The sequence below is a fragment of the Diachasmimorpha longicaudata genome, chromosome 13, assembly GCF_034640455.1.
Source record: "Diachasmimorpha longicaudata isolate KC_UGA_2023 chromosome 13, iyDiaLong2, whole genome shotgun sequence".
NCBI lineage: Eukaryota > Metazoa > Arthropoda > Insecta > Hymenoptera > Braconidae > Diachasmimorpha > Diachasmimorpha longicaudata.
Window position 1 is genome coordinate 1,289,880 of NC_087237.1, and position 15,028 is coordinate 1,304,907.

Below are 15,028 nucleotides of genomic sequence, written 5' to 3' on the forward strand. Positions count from 1 at the left end.
GTAAAATGCAAAGAGGACTCCAAGTCAATCCTGTTTGGTTAGTAATGACACTGGCGGTGGGAGGCGCCCCGGTCGATTCTGGTGGCCTGTTTGACCGCCAGTGCGTACAACAGTTACGTCAACCATGCCCATGTTTTTACCCTTCTATCATTTTTTTGCCTTCTTTCGACGCGGAAAAAACAGGTTTACATCGTAACACTTCGTACAAATCTTCATTGTTTGTTATTGGAAAGATTCCGACGCGCTTAGAAAATAGTTTATCAACGAGAGATTTATATGTAAATAGATGTTGTTTGGTGTTTAAAGGGATTTGTTATGGATGGTGATTATTACTCTTCAATTTACGCTTGGTGAGCCATCGTTTTTTCTTAAAAAATCCTCGAATTAGTTTACGCATAATTAATTAAGGCATAATGCAAGTATTTGATCATTACTTTGATTTAAAGGAATTAAATGCGTGTCTTTGGAGACTGTTTTGATGAGTGCCCTTGTGATGTGCTGAATTGTATTGACTTGAATAAATAAACTCATGCCATGAATTGACAAGCAAACATAAACTTTCGTAATCATTTTTTTCTATTAAAAAAGGCACATCTCCAAGCAAGTTCAATTAAACCAACTCAATAGCTTTCTTATATTAATTAATTTATTGTAATTCATGCAGATCAATTGACCAACACTCAATAAATCAAGTTTATTAACAAGTCTACTGCTTTTGTTGTCTCACAGGTTTGAAAGATGTGGAATAATATCAAACGTTCGCACTCACCTTCGTCAGAACCTGGTGAATGCCTTGAAAAGTAAAGACATGACCCTGAACAAAACGAATATCGGTCCTAAATCGGCAAAGCAGTATGTCTACGATTTGTTGATAGCGGAGTACCTCTGGAATCACAATTATGCTTACACAGTATCGGTATTCGCTAGTGAAGCCCCTCTTCTCATTAATTTTCGCAAACACATACCAAAGAGTGATAACGGATCATTGGAAACGGCTGATAGAAATAAACTGCAGACTGATTACGTTTGTCACGCGCTGGAGACCCTGGGGATTAGCCCAGGGGGGCCGGATGGTCAGGCTATCATCGGAGAGTACGATAGCCATGATATGCCCTTGTTGTTATCAATACTGAAATATATTAGCCAATTTAAAAAGCCGAAGAGTACTGTTCAGATAGTTAGGGAGGATTTTAATGGCGGCACCAAAAGCTGCAGGACTCAGACCGATTTTCCTGATGGTGATGTTACTGCAGAGGCTATCAAAATCATGGCAGCTAAGAAAAAATTGATGAGGCAGAAGGAATCCTTCGACAAGGAGCTGAGGGAGAAGGAGAATGCTCTGAATCTCAGAGCTAATCACATCGAACAGCAGATGATAAAATTGGACGAGAAATTGGCACATGTTCAGGTGAAAATATTTATAAATTTATTGATTGTGTAGCTCTCTCTGTTGTGACATTTGGTTTGTTGTTATTTGTCTCACCTTGTAAATTTCATTCACGTAAATATATTTAAATAATCATAAGAAGTTTTTGCAGCTGATTAAGGACGTGGGAAGGGTCACTTGACGTACGAAGACAAAAGTGTGACGTTTTTGCTGACTTTATTTGCGAATTCAAGTTTTTTTCCCGAGTCATTGAGATATATTTCATTGAAATGCTTAGGAGAATACTCTCCTTGGAAAAAAGTCTCCAGGCTTGATTTTTTTGTGTGACTTATTTTATTTAAATATTTTTAAATGACGTGGTTCATCTTCAATTAACAAGTATTTAATGCAATAAGTTTTTAACTAATATTTCCATTAATAGAACCAAGAAGAAAGATATAAGATGTTCAATGTTTCTTCTGACATTTTATTTTATTTTAGGGTTCCATAAAAGCTCTAAATTTAAAAGAGAAACAGTTTCATGAAGACAGAAAAGATGAGGAACGTCGGATGTACAGAAAAGAATTAGAACTGGCAGTGAAGGAGAATTCATTAACAAGAGAAGCTGAGAGATTAGAATTGGAGCGAGATAGTTACAGACAATTCGAGGTGAATCTGAAAAATCTCCAGGAAGAATTGGCAAAAGTGAAACAAGTTCTTCCCAATAAAGAGACTAGAGAGCTCCAAGGCTCGAAAAAAAGCACAAATGAAGCTTCGACGCAGACTGAGAAGTGTAACAATGAAACGAATAAACAATTGAATGATCAAGAGAAACGAGAGCTGCAGAATCTCGTCCACGAGCAGAAGTTGAGGATAGAGGAGCTGACGTTGAGAGCAGTGAAGCTATCAAGACAACTCGAGGAAGCCCAGCTGGTTAAATATACGAGTAGTGATGTCACGAAAGTAATTCTTCCAGTGCAATCCTCGAGGACAGTTCTCAGTGAGAGTAGCTGCACCGATGAGATCATTCAAGACGCAAAACAACGCCTGAAGAGACTTGAGGAAGAAACAATGAAGGCTGATAATTGTTACTTAAATTCAATGATCACTTCGCCCTTATGACGAAGAGTTCACTTCAATTTATCCGAGAATTCCGAGCACCTGTGTGATTGAACAAATTATGTACTAGTGTGAATAATTTTATTAATTTGATTTATTTATTAAAAATGGATTTATCACAGAGAGACTGCACACACAATAATTCACGAGTAATCAGTTTATACTAGAAATTCGTTTTTTTTTTCATTTATTATTGGGTAAAATTGGATTCTTGATGATTTAATATAAAAATTATTTACTATTGAGATTTTATTACTTCTATCATTATTATTATTATTTCCTTTGAAAGTTTTTGCTGTTATTACATACAACATTCAAACGTGGGAATATAAAATGTAAGTCAAACTTCGTCTGTTGGTTTACATCATCTTCGTTTGGGATCTGAACTCCGTCTGGTATATTTCTGTTAAGGATAAATTTCACGATAATTCATTTATTTGAGGAGATATCGAACATCAAATATCGATTTTTTTCAATTTAAATGGCAATACCTCATGACCCGTATAAACTAAAAACAAAAATAAAAATTTATGACTGCCTAAAAATATACACCAAAAACTACCAGCGATAAATGTGAAATTTCACTTTCTTGATCTAAACAAATATTGTTCATTCTTCTTCTATCTGTTCAATATATTTTTAGGTCGCCAATATTGAACTTGAGTAAATTTGAATTTGCAATGACGATATAGTTCAGAATTTTATTGAAACTATAAGACCATAGCAACTCTCATCACTACTTCATATCTATTATTTATAATTTATTTATAAAAAGGATATTGTTTGTCTCTGCCTTCACGCCCCTCACGCTCGTGTGTCCTCTCTTTCGTGTACGGCGACTTTTCCTAAACAAAACCACCAGAAAAAAGTTAGTACAACCAGAACGCTGGAACAAGTAAATGACGTAAAATTCGCAGAATTTTTTGGTTTACGAACCTTGCTATAGTGGTGCTTTTCTCTATGCTCAGGGACGTCACCATTTTGGTGGGTATTTTTTGCTGTAATCAAATTATATCCATCAAAATTCCGGACCGAGGAGGGTGAAGGAGAGAAATAAGGAAAACAATATGTACAGAATTCCTTTGCTGGAAGAATTCTGGGAAAATTCGTAATCTCAGAGGCAAAATAAAAGTTTTTTATTTATGAACAAAAAAACAGGTTCAATTTTTTCTCTTTTCTCGAAGATGGTCAAAAACAATAGAAATAATAGTTATAATAATAATACTGTTGAAGAATGTCTCAGTACAGTACAAAAAGGTCTAAAAAATCAAATCACCAACCCCGATCATCGTCTTTCCTTCGCTTTTGCTCCGTTGCGGCGACGACCTCCTCAGCTCGATCCTATAAAACAATTAACGTTGGAAAAACAGAACATGGAAATATCAGAATGGAAAATGCGCCACCACCCTATTTGTATATCAGACTCACCCTTTTACGACCGAGTTTTTTCTCCCGTCTGAGTTCTTTCTGTTCATCTCTGATTTTAGTCTTAGCCGATCTTTCTTTCTTTTCACTCGTAGCCTCAGCACGTCTGCTTTCTTTAGGAATGCTTTCTACTTTTCTTCTCTTGGGCTCTAAAATTCCATAAACAGAGATTTATCCATGAAATTGTGAAGCTTATGAAAATCATTGAGTAATTACAAAGAAACTAGAAGATTTTGGAGACCGTCCATTAACCATTTTTTAAAAGACTGACAGTGCTTCGATTGAGTGAAAAATATAATAAAATTTCATCTTGAATTACAATATTTGAATATATAACAACTATTATAATTTTTCAACCAATTAAAAAGTCAAATGAAATGAGTAAAAAATTATTACGAGAAAAAAAGGTTCAAAGCAACTTACAAATAGTCTTCGTTACAATAATTACTGTTCTTCAAAAAAGCTCTAATAATGTCCTTGAGTCTCAAAGTATCAACCAAAAAAATCAATCCAACAGTTTTAAAACAATTGATAATACCTCTATCAGTCTCCTGATTCTGTCCCGAGCTGCTAGCACTACTATTTGAGACACTAGACAAGTCCCTATCCAAATGATCAACTCCACTCCCATAATAGTTCTCCTCCTTGGATTTCCTCTCCTTCTTGTCACCACCCTCATCATCCTTTTCACTCGGTTTCTCCTCTTTCTTGACATGTTTCTCCTTAATCTCACCAACATCCTTGCTCTCCTCCTTCTTCCTGACCTTTTCCACGACTTCATGATTACCAGTGTTATTGGTAGACCTCTTCTCCCTGACCTCCTTGGTATCTTTCTCCTTTTCCCTGCTCTCTCCATTGCTGACCCCCTCCTTCGAGCTGATTCCATTGCTGAATTTTTCACTGGTATCATTATTAGTACTCTCTTGGGCCTTAGCAGTTCTCTCATTAACATGATGAAATTCAGCTTCCTTGATCATGTGTGGAGTCTTAGCTTTCAACTGTCCACTGTACGAAGTTGCCAGTACATGGAGATCCTGCCTCTGTCCCTTCTCCTCCTCCCTCACCTTCTCAACTTTTCTCTCAAGAATTCCGGAGAGTTTAGCAATAACTGGAAATTGTGGAAGAATCTTGATCAAAATGATGAAAGAGTTTCTGATCTGAACGTAATCCTTGGAGTCGAGGCACACAACAATAGCCTTTGTAATTTTATAATGCCACTTGTGGCACACATGTCGATAATTTTCAAATCCCACCATGTCATTAGCCTCGGAGAATTGATTACTGACCTTGAATTTGGTAACAAAACCCGGATAATTACTACACTCTTTGTCAAAAATAGCTTTTTCCGAGTGCCACCTCATAACAGTCTCCAACATTGCACAGAGAAATCTTCCATAACGATTGGCCTCATTCTCAGTGCAAGAGGTAACCGAGTAAGTAATATCACAAAAGAGTCGATCGTAGCAGAGGAGAGTTGAGAAATTGGCGGTCTTCAAGGAGTGAATTGTATGAACAAATTTGGCGCAGTACATTGCATCGACAGCAGTGAATGTACACCTTGGGAAGAGGCAGAGTTGAAGGAACTGAGTGATTGTCTCGTTCTTGGCTGATTTTGGACTCCTAGAGAGGAACCACGAATCCTTCTCTTGTCTCAGATATGCCAGTACCTTCTCAACGTGCTCCTCCTGTTTCTTCTTTTCATCCTGGAGCTTGTCAATCAGAGTTGTATAACGCTCCTGCTCTTTCTTGCCTTTGCTGGCATTCATGTCTTTGGAATCAGCAGCCTGTCCTGCCAATTGTTTTAGTCTGTTCATCTCCCTTTGATAGCTGTCGACTGGTGTGAAGAGATCAGACATTGACAGAGACCAAAAGGTCACTAGAAACTGAGGGGATATATCCTCCCAGACCTTGGGCGGATGAAGGGGACGAACTGATAGAGCCACTGGTGCCATCACTGATTGTGCTGCCTCTGCCCATTTGGCTTGTTTCATTGAAGCTGACATTCTCTTGTAGTTGGGATCTACTTTACGAAGGGCGTCGTACTTTATGTTTATGGCGTGGGTAAACATCGGTCTTGCGAGGAAGAAAGCAACGTCTGCATGAATGTGATTGTCTTGGAGCATGTTGTGCATCCCTGGGAGACGTTCAACATATTCGTGTACTGTCATCGTTTGGCCTAAAAATGTGCCGAACTGAACGAGGGTGTCTTGACACTGATCGTACAGCTTCCCCACCAACTTCAGGTGGGATTTGTCGGTCTCTCGGTAAACCACGCAGTGTTTCTGCTGGGCCATTAGGAGGCAAAGTGCCACTGCCAGGTCGTTCTCTGCCAGCGCTTCTTTCAAACGTTGAGAAGATTTTTTTGTGTTTCTAACTTGACTGAAGTAGCCAGCCTGAAAATTATCGGCGAGTAGTTGGGAAATTGTGAGTTATGTCTGATGAAGGATTATATTTTATAGTTTTTGGATTCATTTGGGGATAGTTGCTGAGGTGAGTTTGGAGAACGCAGTCATTTTCTTTAAAATATTCGTCCTTTATACGTTGCTCATGGCAAAAGAATGTAATCATTGAAATTTGCATTTCGTGAGTACCGTATTACGCTTCTGGAAAATGGACAAGAAAACGAACAAAGTGGAATGGTTTTTGTTTACACATAATGCCAATGTCAATTGTAAATCTTCTTGAATTTTCAATTTCAATAATTGTACTGACCTTTCTCCATGATTAACTGTCTATTGTTCTCGATTTTTAAAAACGTTAGCTAACCTTTCAATATAGAGGTACAAATGGCAACTCACAAAGTTGGCAAAATCGTCGTAAAATATCCCAAAACGTAGGGAAAAAGCAAGATCTTTATATTCACCCGAACAAAATAGACAAAGTGCTTAGACACCCTCAGCGACAAAGAGTTTGTATCTCTAATAATAATAATAAAAAGCAATACCTCAGTTTTCAAGAGATCTCCACCAGCCATAGCATCAAGTTGATCAGCAGTCATCTCCTCAGCAGCCTCGACCCCAGCCATTTTTTGTACAATCTCCTTAAGTATCAATAGATCGAGACTTTTCTGTGCCTTCAGTTGATTAGCCACATACTGAAGAAGTCCTGTCAGCTCAATATTATATTTCTTGAAAATTGCTCCACAGAACGACGCCAATGATTGGAGCCACTGAGATATACTGTTTCCATCGTGCTTCAGCCTATCACGATCAGCCCCAGCCAGTGCCTCCACCAGACAGTACCCAAGAACATCGTAGGATATGCTGGTCAAATACTTGAGCGAGTCAACAACAGGTCCAATGAGATTTTCATAAAGTTGAATTTGAATAAGAATGTAATCAAACAGCACTCCAGGAGAGGAGTGCGTGAGCTTGCCAATGGTCCTTCCAACAGGCTTGATGGTCTCCTTGCTCACTCTCTTCATGATAGACTTGATTTTCTTTTGCACATCAGCTCGTTTACGAAGCAATGCAGCATGCTGTATGGGAGTATCGTTCTTCCACCTGGCATAGAGACAATAACGATTCTGATAAGGATAGTATTTGAGAATGTTCCACATTTCCTCAGCAACGCAGCAATTGCAGTCCATAAATGAGAGGGAGGGTAGTAGCACGACATCCAGAATTGTGAGAATATCGTAATAAATGGTGTTGCTCTTGTCGATTGGCTGTTTGTTAGAGTCCAGGGGATGTTGTTTAATGGCAACCTGACAAATTCTCATTATTTTATACATCAGAATAGGATCGTGATGTAAATTTAGTCCCAGGATAATCAACATTGGCAAGAGCTGGTCGTGAATGTCGTTGAGATCGTTCATCGGCTTTGGAGCAAGGGGATTGTTGAGCGGCGGTATCTTCCTGCCTGGTAGCTTTGGAGATACTGTACAGTGTTTGCGGTAGACAGGTTCCACTATTGAGTGGACCATTCGGCAAAGGGCTAGGGCTATTGGCTTCTGGTCTGTAAGGCTGTGGTCTGGAAGACGACTGAAGAGACCCTGGGCTACCTCCCAGGCACCTATCTCCAGCAGTGCTTCGCACAAACCAAATTTCTGATTACCTGAGTATTTGTCCTGTGCTGGTTCTCGCTCATCTACCACTTCCTCACGATCTTTCGTCGAAATTATGCTCATTTTTCGAACGTATTCCTTTGCTGAACGCATCGACTGTTCGTGATCCTTGATGATAGTCTTGTCGTCGGGAACCAACCAGGGGAGAATATTGTCTAGATGTATGACTTTGTGCTGCAGCATCAGGGCTGTGAGCTTCTGCAGGGAGAAAGGAGTAGAATCTACGGTTGAACGGTACTTGAAACCCAGGACTTCGCAGAGGACTTGTTCGTCACACATGTAGGATTTTATCAGGGGAATGAAGAGGGCATCATCCTGCGGGCGGTTCTCGAAGGTCTCGAGAACTATATCGAGGACTCTGTTGGGGTCGAGGTTGAAGTAACCTGGGGACATTTTTTGAAAGTCTGGTTGCAGTGTTCGAGGCTTTTCATTCTGGAGGGAAATGGCGAAACATGATGTATTTAACAAGTTTTTCATGTTATTCTTCCCAAGTTTGGTTTTCTTATGTGAGAGGTGATAGGCACTAGAGTTTTTTTTTTCAATAATTTGATATGATAAATAAAGAAAAGTAGAAGCAAAATGTGAAAAGGAACTTATAATTGTTGACGTGGCATGCAAGATTAGTTTTCATGGTTAACAAAAAGGATGAATTGCGTGCACAGTTGATTAACAATATTCTCCAATGTAACATTGAGCTTAATTTAAGTAAAGAAATTAAATTTAAGGTATTACTGAAAATGTAATAGAATTCAAATTTTTGAGCATCCAAAATGGAAAAATTCTTCAATTTAATTGAATGTTCAATGATAGCATAAGTATTCAGCACCGAGTTCAGTCTAATTTCCATTTGCAATTCGTAAGTTCTAATAATTTTCTCATGAAATATTAAGACATCGGATGAAATTGTATCCGAAATTTTTCAATAGCATACTGCCTTCTCACATTTAAAATCTTAAGATGTATAATTCGCATTTCTCAGAATTCTATGGCATAATGGAGTGCAAAAAATAAATGATGAATGGTACAATTTGCGGGGTTACGTCCAATTTTTACTTGTTTCTTACCTATGAGCGATTTGACAATTTCTAAAGTATTTGAAACTTCACTGGCAGGCCTCTCCTGATTCAATTCAACTATCAGTTTCGAATACCCCTCACTCTCCTCTCGAAACAGATTAAACTTCCGTTGTTTGTAACTGTAGAATTTAGAAACCACAAACACAATGAGCCACATCACTATTAAAATACAAAAACAAACCAACTAATTACTACATACAAAAGTTTTGTCTTCACTTTGACGAACTTGGTGTTAAAGTTTCGATTTTTAAGAATGCCAATGTCCTGTAGAGTGTCAATTTCCAGTCGTTCTTTGAGTATCCTATCTGTTAAAAACTGTGAACCAAAGGAGGAAAACCAAAAACAGTTTAAAATAACTGCCAGACTGAGAGAATCTTCGAATGATAAGATAGATTACCTTTTCGCTTTCTTTTACGATGTAATAAAAATTGTTTCTGTTGTCGTTCACCACTTCTGCATCTATCAGGGTAAATAAATCCACAATAGTGGAAGGTATGGCTGCATCGATGCTCTAAAAAAATTCATGAAACCATAAATACCATGATTAATTCATAAAATCAATAATTTCTATTGATCACATGAATGATTAATACTTACGACAAGTTCTCCAAGTGTAGATACCACATTTTCTTTCTTTATATTCGCTTGGACTCCATTTGAGATCAATTCGTACAAGCCTCGTCTCCATTCTGTAACGAATAATTTTGCAACGAGTTACTGAATGCTGTTTATTTATTTCAACAAATGACTTTGCTAGTATTATGGTGATCTTTGTCTACAGAAAGGCTAACGAAGAAATTATAAACAGTGAATATGGTGGATTGATGGTAATGTCTGTTATTTTATGGTACATACCTGTAGTGTCGCCTTCCTTATACTTCTGCTTGATTATCTTGAGGCTGGAAACATTGGTTAATCGACAATTAACTCTTCAGTAGAGCGACATACTCGGAATATTAATGTTGCAATCGTCAATACGTTATTCCCCATAAAAAGAGATATCTGGTTTATCAATGAATCATTTATTATCCCAGTGAAATTTATCATTTATTTATTAGGGGACGAAATCGAAACGCCTCAAACAATACGCCTTTGCCTATGTACCACCATTCTTCTTGTCGTTAAATGCCTGGGATACTACCACTTACTAATCATTCTTTCCATGTTTGTCCCATGTTTTCCATAAATCAGGATTCCACCCTTTATTAATCGCCATATTTCATTTGTTATTACACGATATTTGTTTCTTCAATTTGTTAAAAAACACAACCGTATCAACAACGCACGTTACACTATTGACGCCATTACGATTCATGGAGCCTTTTCAATTTCAATATGGCGACTGTCGAACACATAGAAAAATAAAAACACCATCTCTTAGGTTTCTTTTTTTAAAAGAAATATATGGAAACCAGAGAGGAAATTCTAGCCTTAAATAATAAAAATTATTATTTTGCTGGCGTCAATTTTTACTATTTTCTATTTATTTTTAAATATTTTCATTCACCGGAAGTAGAGACAGTCGCTGGTTCTATTGCCGTCCGTGGACGACGATAGGAAGCGGTCGCTCGTTGCGTTCACTAAACTCGCCTTGAAGTTCTTTTCAGTAGATCCATTTGTCGGAGAGGTAATGCAGGATTTTTGTTGAAATGTTAATCTAATAACATCCGCTTAATTTGTGGTGAATTGTGATATTATTCCATGGAATTATGATCGTTGATAATTACGGGCCACAATTATATCGATATTTTTGGGGTTGAGTGGTGATAAAAGGCGATTTACGGTGTCACATGGGGGGAGACCTTTGTTTATGTCTAACAGTCTAATGACATTTAATTTGGGGTGAAATTATTAGAGAGCGAGGGCTCGCGGTGAAATGAGTGTTGGATTTCGTTTTAGAGTCTTGGATTTGTTATTAACAATTTCTTGGGGTTAGGTTTTCGTTGTTTATAATGGCGAGGGCTAACCTCACCTTCAATACCGGGGAGTGGAGGATTAGCAAGAAAAACTCGAAATTTTGAGGAGTGAATTCGGCTTTTTGTCCTTCTTTACTTTCCCTGAATGAAATTGCAGAAGTGGATTTTTCTCCAGAACTTAACTGACTCATTTTTTTTACAGGTGACAATGGCCAAAACGAACGAGAAGAAGGGCAAGAGTGCCATCAATGAAGTGGTGACTCGTGAGTACACCGTAAATCTTCATAAACGTCTTCATGGAGTTGGCTTTAAGAAACGTGCACCAAGGGCCATCAAGGAAATCCGTAAATTCGCAGAGAAACAGATGGGCACACCTGATGTCAGGATTGACACGCGTCTTAACAAACAACTCTGGTCCAAGGGTATCAGGTGAGAGATCATTATCCAGCATTTTTTTCTCCTAATTACGCTTTTGTTAGTTGTAATTCACAAATAGTCCTTGCAAGAACTTGCAATAAATTTCATTAGAAATAAAAAAAACTACTTCGTGTTTATTTCGCACTCTCAAATAAATTGAGAGATATGGAGATATTTTCCACATAATGTTTATTTTGTAAGAAATTTTGCCTATTTCACGCAATCATATGAAACTGTCTGGTCAACTCAGACGATAATGTAGTTTCGTGTAGAAAAAAAAATCTTGGAAAATAACAGGAAAATCTAAAGATGCTGCATTATTAACTAATGGAACTTTTCATATCACTTATATTAATAATTACTAATAAAGGTTAAGGAATATTTGAAGAATAATGACAAAGCTGATGAAAAATAATGATAACCTGTCATGACTTATTATAATTAAAATATAATAATCTTCGGTTTAACTATACACTAAATTATGATCAATTATTGTTGTCTCGAATTCGGGATAGTTATTAATCTTTTTCGAACGAAAATAGTTCAATTGATAGAAAATAAAATCAACCGGAATCGAAATACCTTAACAATAGTGAAAACTGTTAATAGTCGATAATAACTAAACGTTTTTTTCATTTTTGTTTAGAAATGTTCCATTCAGAGTTCGTGTTCGTTTGAGCCGAAGAAGGAACGACGACGAGGACTCTGCTAACAAGTTATACACCTTGGTCACATACATCCCCGTGGTGAGCTTCAAAAATCTGCAGACAGAAAATGTTGACGCAAGTCAAGATTAATTTTTTTATTATTAATAAATAATATTGGCTCGTCAATTGTGTTATCATTATTTAAAAATCCCAGAATTACAGTTCCTCTATTTTCATCAGTTGGAAACATGACAATTTCTGTTTATTGGCCTCAATCTGGGTCTCCGCACAGAATCAATCATTTCTTGCAGGGAATTCTGTACGTCGAGTCGCAAATGAATCAGTGAATGACCTGCGCCAACGATTCTATTTCTATAGATGTCAATAATTTAATCGTCGGTTAGTTAATCGAGTTACTGGGGGAATAATGTAGCTGATGGTAATTATCAATGGTTGGCTTGTAAGATGTGAATGGTGATCAGAGATTTATTGAATTGGGTCTCGTTCGAAGAATCGGAATGTTTGCGTTGATTACTCGTAGAGATTCACGTGCGTCAGTTGCCGAGCACTTGGAATTTAATTCCAATGTCTTGAATGGAGTATTAGCATCTGAGTAAGGGAAACCCCGGAGGTCCAAATATTTTAATTGGATCAAATTCTTCATTCTTTAATTTTCCTTTTCACCATTTTATTCAAATAATTATTTACTATAAATGAAAAACGTAATTATCTTTGCTCCCTGAACCACCATTGCATTCATAACCAGTAATCTGTTTCAGTACTTCATTTTTTATTTTTAGCGTAATTTATTGCGAGAAAAATAATAAAACATGCAATGTCTTGCAAAAGGCCAGCGCTTGAAGATTGTTAACCAAAAGGAGTTTTTATGCTGATGGTAGTGTCGTAATGAACGATTTAACTATTTACTCCGGCCGTCTTATTTGACGTTTTTATTTGAATCATGTAAAGCGTTTCTTCGAGTTTAAAATTATGTTTTGAGTGACATACATTAATCATCAATTACAAAATTAATTTCTGGTAATAATTAATCATTAGGCCTTGTAATCCTACGGTAGTTTCTGGCATACGTTCACGAGTAAAGATCAGAATGAAAATTCTCTATCGATCATTCCGCAAATATCTCTTGAAGGAATGCATTCTCGTGAACTATCTTATTTTTTTATTAATTTCGAGGGTTGATGGAATCTTTCTAAATAGAGTCGATTAGAAATTAATGAAGAATGGATGTTGGGCTTTCTCTCGCACTCTCTATACCCGTAACTTCGACTTTTCCATTCCTGTTCTCAAATTTGATACCCAATTTCCGGTGGTTTTGAATGACGCCATTTCATAATGGAATGACATGGGTTTGAATTAGTAATGCCGATATCATAATTCATATCCGTCGTGATTCGGAGATCTTAATCTTGAATTATACTATGGATATTTTCATAAATCATGACCGATTCTTGTGGGAAAATTTAGTTAGGGAATGAATATGAAAAAAATACGTTTTGATGCAATGGGGTCGCATTGACAGAAAAATTTCACGTAAATTTTACAAAAAATTCCGTGAAATTTTATCTAGACACCACCATAATCTGCCAAACCCAGTGAACGGTGAGTTTTCCAATTCTCGTAGTAGCTTCCTTTAGCGAATTGATAAAGTAAGTGAAATGCATTCCTGACACTTGCTCGGAGAAGCAAAAAAGGATTAATAACGTTCGACAGAACAGTCGACGCAACTAGTGAAAAAAATTATTTAAAAAATTCCCTCTGGTTTTCTACCCCAATAGAAAGAAATTAATTATATCAAGAGAATTTTATTTGGACCAACTATAATTAAGTTGAAAAATTTCCAACGAAAGTTTTTCATTATTATTAGAAGTAATGAAACCATTCGTTTCATTCTCCTAAAAAATTTACAAATATTTAAAAAATATCGGATTACATCAAGTCTGTAAAAATTGAGCTGCCCTATTAAAGTTTGAGATTTACTATAATATCTATTAATAGCCAATATATTGTTATTTTTAAAAAATTAGATCTACACAAATAGCAAGTGTAATTATTCAAAATTGCTTAATACAAAAACAAACTTAATATTCTTAAAATTCATTAAATAAATAATCATCATTTTGTAATATAAATATAAATATATTGTAATAAATAGGAGGAAACATCGGAGATAGCCACCGTGGACTATCGTATTCCAGGCGTTGAGATATTAAATTGTATTCCTAGCGAATTGTCGGGCGTCCCACGGGGCCCTGCACCGACCAATATTTAATCAACTTTGCAGGAGAATATTATTCTCCGGACAAATCAAGGACATATGTAGCAGAGTCCCGCGTGTATCCACACACTCCTCCACCCCCTCACCACCATTCTTCCAGCACCCACACACGAAAGAATCGCTGTGGATGGGTGAGTGATCACGGATAGGGCGGTTTTACCCCTGTTGGAGCGTGGAGCCCGACATACCGCACGCTGTAGCGTGTTGCTGCCGTGAATCCCTCGGGACCGGTGGATTTGGAGAGACAAAAAAAACACTGAAAGAGTGAGGGTCGACGTTTCTATGTTGTTTGCGCTCGTGAGAACAAGTGCCGGGCAAGTGTCGCACCATTTTTTTCATCTCCCTTTCGCCTTCTTCCTCTTACTCACATACAGGTCCTCCATTTTTATTGACACAAAATTTACGAGCCCAAGAGTCAAATCAAAAAGGTAATAATTCTCCCGATTCAATTGAAGATGAAATGCTCCATAGAAATGATAAATTGAAATGAAATTTTAAAATTGAGTACTCTATTAGCCTCTTCGGCCATTCGAGGAGTTGGATCATTTTTCCGTAGTAAAATGTTTTTATATTTTTGCAGGGGAACACTTGAAATAACATATTTGGCAACGAGGGTGTAAAAGTATCTTTTTGACCCGACGGTGACAGCTAGGATCGAGGTACAACCTGCTAGAATACTGGAATGTGTTTTACTCACACA

At 37.2% G+C, this 15,028-nt stretch overlaps 3 protein-coding genes across 4 annotated transcripts; 2 read left to right on the top strand and 1 right to left on the bottom strand.

Moving 5' to 3' along the window:
• The first annotated feature begins 138 nt into the window (after positions 1-138).
• On the top strand, positions 139-2,730 carry LOC135168528 (ribonuclease Y-like). Its single transcript, XM_064132812.1, has 3 exons — positions 139-350; positions 730-1,408; positions 1,868-2,730. The coding sequence occupies exons 1-3, from the start codon at positions 316-318 to the stop codon at positions 2,486-2,488; spliced, it is 1,335 nt and encodes a 444-aa protein (XP_063988882.1). The 5' UTR covers positions 139-315; the 3' UTR covers positions 2,489-2,730.
• On the bottom strand, positions 2,717-10,371 carry LOC135168524 (THO complex subunit 2). Of its 2 annotated transcripts, XM_064132804.1 has the most exons (13): positions 10,201-10,371; positions 9,908-9,951; positions 9,650-9,741; positions 9,450-9,563; positions 9,252-9,367; positions 9,041-9,171; positions 6,855-8,359; positions 4,449-6,303; positions 3,914-4,059; positions 3,766-3,826; positions 3,422-3,483; positions 3,266-3,330; positions 2,717-2,880 (listed from the first exon to the last, which is right to left on the bottom strand). In XM_064132804.1, the coding sequence occupies exons 1-13, from the start codon at positions 10,266-10,268 to the stop codon at positions 2,850-2,852; spliced, it is 4,290 nt and encodes a 1,429-aa protein (XP_063988874.1). In that variant the 5' UTR covers positions 10,269-10,371; the 3' UTR covers positions 2,717-2,849. The 2 variants fall into 2 exon arrangements, with proteins under 2 accessions (XP_063988874.1, XP_063988875.1); XM_064132805.1 differs by lacking the exons at positions 9,252-9,367; positions 9,450-9,563; positions 9,650-9,741; positions 9,908-9,951; positions 10,201-10,371 and having other exon boundaries at positions 6,855-8,408.
• Positions 10,372-10,577: 206 nt separating this feature from the next.
• On the top strand, positions 10,578-12,218 carry Rpl31 (Ribosomal protein L31). Its single transcript, XM_064132820.1, has 3 exons — positions 10,578-10,679; positions 11,171-11,397; positions 12,032-12,218. Exons 2-3 carry the CDS (start codon positions 11,177-11,179, stop codon positions 12,180-12,182), a joined length of 372 nt encoding a protein of 123 aa, XP_063988890.1. The 5' UTR covers positions 10,578-10,679; positions 11,171-11,176; the 3' UTR covers positions 12,183-12,218.
• Positions 12,219-15,028: the final 2,810 nt, after the last annotated feature.